Source organism: Astatotilapia calliptera, chromosome 13, assembly GCF_900246225.1.
Source record: "Astatotilapia calliptera chromosome 13, fAstCal1.2, whole genome shotgun sequence".
Taxonomy (NCBI): domain Eukaryota; kingdom Metazoa; phylum Chordata; class Actinopteri; order Cichliformes; family Cichlidae; genus Astatotilapia; species Astatotilapia calliptera.
In genome coordinates, this window is record NC_039314.1 from 16,593,344 (window position 1) to 16,599,237 (window position 5,894).

At 36.7% G+C, this 5,894-nt stretch overlaps 1 protein-coding gene across 1 annotated transcript; it reads right to left on the bottom strand.

Moving 5' to 3' along the window:
* Positions 1 to 481: 481 nt before the first annotated feature.
* On the bottom strand, positions 482 to 5,645 carry LOC113034500 (polymeric immunoglobulin receptor-like). Its single transcript, XM_026189075.1, has 10 exons — positions 4,314 to 5,645; positions 3,890 to 3,937; positions 3,373 to 3,690; positions 2,888 to 3,181; positions 2,647 to 2,758; positions 2,409 to 2,503; positions 2,249 to 2,283; positions 2,053 to 2,109; positions 1,487 to 1,555; positions 482 to 1,361 (listed from the first exon to the last, which is right to left on the bottom strand). The coding sequence occupies exons 2-10, from the start codon at positions 3,933 to 3,935 to the stop codon at positions 1,308 to 1,310; spliced, it is 1,080 nt and encodes a 359-aa protein (XP_026044860.1). The 5' UTR covers positions 3,936 to 3,937; positions 4,314 to 5,645; the 3' UTR covers positions 482 to 1,307.
* Positions 5,646 to 5,894: the final 249 nt, after the last annotated feature.

A 5,894-nucleotide genomic window follows, 5' to 3' on the forward strand; every position in this document is an offset into this window, starting at 1 on the left:
ACTCTGTCTCTCTCATCATGGCCACCTAAATGCACAGTAATGGCAGGTTTTGTAATAAGGCAGATCGCGCTAACATAATATGCACTGTTAGTATTATTTACCTGCTGCATTAACGGGAGAGGACGTGCAAACGTTACCGCTGCTGTTGGGTTGAGATTCACGAGTCCGGAGCGGAATTAAAAACACGACATTCATTTAAGGTTATCGTGTGTTTCGTGAGCAAATGCTTTTGCATATTCGTAGTGTTTCCTCCCTTAAATGAAGTATCTACTTTGCAAGTATTGCAAGTTGCCCTGTTGTCATCCGTTCTCGTAAAGCATAACCAAACTTTTGAGCGTTTGAGCCGCCATGTTTCCTGCCAGGTAAATGACGCTCTGCAACGTGGTGACGTCATTCAGGGCGACTGGAATCGATAAAAATGGCAAACAATTCCAAGGAACTGAAACAGTGAGAACCGGTTCTCAACAAGAACCGGGTTTCGATACCCATCCCTAGTGAAAACTAAACTAAATCCTAAACTGGGAACACTAGAACAGACTATCAACAACTATGAACATGATTTTGCACTGGGGCATGAGAGGAACTACGACATCAATAAACATGAACTAGAAACGTGAACATGCCCAGAACAAAAAAATCATGAAAAAAACTTGACAAGACGAGATGGGTGGTAACACAGACGATCTGACGAAGACTGAAAGAACACACACAGACTAAAATACACATAGGGAAGTTTAGGGGAAGTGAAAACACATGAGAAAACAGCTGACACAATAGACCATAATAACACCACAGGAGAAGTGTAAACTGAGCACACAGAACATTGAAGCAAGATTTTAAAAAATAAAAAGGAAACATGATGTGATGCAGACATGATACTAACTTGACAGCATGAACCAACGAGGGAGACTAAAACACAAGGGGCGATGACACAAAGAAGGACCTGATGAACAAAGGACTAAACACTGTGCAATTTAGGAGCTTTAAGATAACTAGATGAACTTAACATAAAGGAATGTCAACTCAAATCCTAACTAATAATACCAACAATAAGTACTAAATAATCCACTTAACAAAATGAACACAAAATGCAGGGTCAAAGACCCAGCCTGTGACAACAACTTTGATTTTTGAACAACTCAATAGATTTTTTACAAAATCTTTGAAAAGATGAAGAAAATATTTGCTACATAACATGTTGATGGCATCAGATAACACATTACCATTATCATTTGTCTCACAAGGACTCCAGTAACATAGGTACAGAGAAAGTTAAGATTGCATAAATGTTTGAATGTCAAAGCATTTCAGTAGAGATTAGCTAATGTGCTGTATGTAACTTCTGTTTCTTTTCCTTCAGCCTGTTGGGGAATAGAAACAAATCTGACAATTAGGAATAAAAGCAAAGAAAAATGTGACCAAATTAAAAGGAAACAAAGGAAGTGAGAAACGGTGTGTGGTTGGTTTCAGGTCTTTTAATATTTACCCTTTTATTACGCTGTTTCTCAACAACAGAACTATACACGAGTTCCATGTCACTTTCAGCAAATGAACTCTGAAAAATGAAAAGTAGAAACTGAGCACTTTACACTTCTGCTGTGCTTTAAGTAAAAAAAAGAAGAAGCCTACTTGTATTCCTAAGATAAACGTGTATTTGTACCATGTTAGGATTACCTCAGGTGATTTTTCCCACATTTCCATGACTGGAGCAGACTTTTCTGCTACTGTAGCACTCTCACTTTTGTAAGTGCAGGGTGTCAGTGTTGTTGACAAAATATCAGTATTCAAAAAAATTAAAAGAGATAAAGGTTTGACTTATCAGAAGCAAAATACAGCTTTTTTACTCATGATCTAATTTCTTCTGATAGCTGCCGTTGTATTTTTCAAGTTATAAAAACACACAAGAACAGTTTACCCTATGAGGATTGATTTTTCTCAGACATATTAGAAATGAATCTGTAATAGTTTATACATCTAATGTACTGTCAGATGACCGAAATGTTTAATGAAAATTCTTAAATTTAATTGCTTGATACTGCTGTAGTTGGTTACCTTGGGTAAACGTTTTTTCTTGGTTCTAACTTCAGAGTATGTTACTTCCTCTCCAACCTGCATTGAAGAACATAACACAAGTAAAACATCAGTGAACTGTCATTATGAAAGTTTGCCCTGTGATGTACTTTTCCTATTTTTTTTTTAGTATCATGTACCAATACCCAGAAGGGGAAAAACAGTCAGTATAACTTACCATTGCTGTGGCTGATGATTCTGCTTTGCTCTGTTCTAGTAAAATAAAACTGCTGTTATAATCTCTGTGTATGATGCAGAATAACTTAAATATTCATTTCATTTTAAAGATTTCCTAGTAAATTTTCCACAGATCTAAATCAAAGTTCAGTGAGACTTACTGTGTCTGAGTATAAACCAGATGAACAGCACCACAATTACGATCACGATCAAAACACTTAGAGGGATGATGAGGATCTTTGGAGGAAATGAAGCTCTGCAACATGCAGTTCAAAAAAAGATAATTTGCTTTATTTAGTCCGTAAAAAAACAAAACAAAATAAAAAATCATTATACAGACTCCCTTAAAAAGTATAGTATTACTAAATGCTGCATATAAAAAAAATAACAAAATCTGACCTGTGTTGTCTATTTTGTACTATTGTAAAATTATTCCATTGCTCCATTGTAGTAAATTTTCCATTTCCATTAACAGTGTGAATAGTAATACCAGTAGTAGTAGGGGTGGTGGCTATAATTCAAAAAAGAACATCATCAGCAGAGTACTGTAACAATGACTGTCTTAATATCTCTTAGAGTACTAACATTTACAATGGATGTGATTCACATACATGTAGAATTTATAATTTGCAGTACTTACTAGTGTTCTCAGTAACAGTTAAATATACTGGTATCTGAATGTCGCCTTCAGCACACCAATACCAGCCACTGTCCTTCGTCCCTAGTCCACTCATGGTCACTGTGAAAACATTTGGTTCGCTAATATGAGCGGTCACTGTTGTTCCATCTATGGATCCAGATGATCCTGTCACACAGTTCCTGCCCAGCCTGCACCACTTCATTTCTCCAGAGTTACTGTGGTGACATCTGATGGTTATGTTTTCTCCAATATATCCTGTAATCCTCTGATGATCCACATAGAGACTGGGAGTACCTTAAGGTAAAATGAATACAAAAATGGAAACAATGGATTAATGATAAAATAATGGGTAATTCTGACTTCATATCGATTCTCATTAGGTTTAAATGACAAATAAAAGCACATTCAGTCACTGTTAAAAATATTCTAAGAAAAACTCAAATTTTTTAAGAAAAAAAATTTGGACTATAAAAATAGGCACTTACCATTGGTAACTAACAGCTGAAAATACACTCCATTATCTAGTGCTGTATTCTTCAGTCCACACCAGTAATCAGTGTTTTGATTTGTCAGATGGTTTATAGTCACAGTGAAAATTTGCTCTTTTTTGTCATCAGAGATTAAATATTTTCCTGAAGGGTCTGCTTCATTTGTTTTCACTGCATATTTGCAGGATCTCCAAAAATATCCTTTACACAAGTACTTCACATGGTCTCTGTATTGGTAGTGATAGAAACATGGGATGGAGATAGATTTTCCAGCTTTTACTGAAACTTTACTGACTACAGTTGTGCTGTGAACTCCTGCAAAAAGAACAAAGTGTTTTGATGGTTATGTTTACTTAATACATTCTTTGTTTACTTATCTTGCACAACTATGTTGCACATGTAGAAACATTACAGTATTGTCAAGTATAAAACTGAATAATACAAAACAAAATAAATAACAGTCATTAATTTTTTCATCTGCTGACATTAACCTTTGAAAAATGAGGTCACCAACCTGTTTTCACACTGAAGAGGAAAAGAACGATGAGATGAGCAGCCATGGCTGTGAGTGGAATTAGACATGGTCAAGTCTGCATCTATTTTTAAATTAATGCAACATGCAAATGCAACAGTCCTTCCTTCCTCCTAATCCCTCTGCTATCAGGTGTTATTTTTTATTTTTTATCTTTTGCTGTAGAGTAGGTATAGAAATTACCATCCACAACATTTAAAAGCTTTTGTCAGTACGGGGACGCACGGATTCGCCCGTGTTGCGTGCTGACTAGACGCGGCAAAGACCTGGCGATGGGTTGGAAAATGCACACAGTTTAATTTAGTAACACCAAGAGCGCAAACCGCGGATTCGGACAGAAATCGGTGTTATCAACGGAGCGGGAACATGACCGGGATGGCAGAATGCAAAGAGACACAGTACTTACGGAACCTACGGTGAAGGAAGGCTGACGATCAGAAGGTATCCGAGCTCCTGACACGAAAGTAACGACGTCTGAGCGAAGAACAGGTGGGTGGATCTTACTTTTAAAGCCAATCTCCGCGGTCTCTCGACCACTACTTGACAACTTTATGGACTGATTTACTTATTGCTACAAGAAAACATTAATATGCATTCCCATAATATTGAATAACACTGACAGTACATGAGTGAAATTTTAAAAACAAAAAAAGGTAAACAAGTGCTGTGAGTTCTCATAAATCCTGAAACTAGAGGTCAGGATTATGCATTGATGTTGATGCTTTTGATGCTTCTTTATTTCATTTAAACCAGGCATCGTGTCAATGATGTTAAAGGCAGCCAAACGTAACAAAGAACTGTGCAATAAAGCTGTATGTTTTTAAGAATAAAGCACAAGGGTTTTATAATGTTGTTATATACAGGCGATTAAAATAGGCTACAAGATGATGTGAGCACACAACATGCTGCAGCAGTGAGTGACAAAGAGTCCAATAACATAGATATGGATAAAAAAGCAAATATAGGTTTAGTATTAAAAAAAAAAGGTGTGTTGATTAGCTAAAGTGTGTTTCTGTGACCGTTTTTCACCCTGTTGTAGAACATAACAAATATGACAATTGAGAAGGAAAAGCAACAAAAAGGTGATTAAATCACAATGGAAACATGACATACTAGGACAACAAGCAAATGAAGGAAACACAGGACGGAAGAAACAGTTTGATTTGTTTTTACTTCTTTTACTATTTGCCAATTTCATATCTTTTATGATTAAAATTTAACTGCACATGCTGTCCACATCACTGACTAAATGACCTGTATGTCAGAATAGAAATTGAATGCTTTACACTTTGAGGCATTTAAAATAGTTTTATTATTCTGCACTTTGGGGGGAAAGTGTGCTGATATTTTTAAATACAAAGACATAGTTGTATTATATTGGGGATAACTGAGAATACTTTAAACCAGTTTATGTTATGTTACTTCCTCTTCCTGTCTCGAATGTGAAAATGTAAATTACAGAAAGCCTGATCTCATCACAACACATCACTAATGACTGTCCTAATATGTCAAATTTTTAATAGTCACACTGAAGGTTTTTTGGTGTTTGTCATCACACATTTTTATAATCATTAGTTTTGTCATCTGCTGGCAGTAGCTTGTGAAACATGAAGTATTTAAATGATTCCTGTGATGACCTTTGAGTACACTGGACCATGTCTATTCAAACATCAAGCATGCTTTCAGAGCGACACCCCTCCCCCACCTGGCTGGATCTGACCACCTCTGCATGTCCCTCACCCCCACCTACACCCCCCTGCTGAGAAAAACAAAGCCCCAGACAAAGACAATAAAAACCTGGCCTGAAGGAGCCCTTTCTCAACTGCAGGACTGCTTCTCAACAACTGTATGGGATTTATTCTCCAGCCACAACCTCCAGGAGTACACGGACACTGTACTCTCGTACATCAGGAACTGTGTTGACAATGTCACCGTCAACAAAAGGGTCAGGGTGTTTCCAAATCAAAAACCCTGGATGAATAGCGAA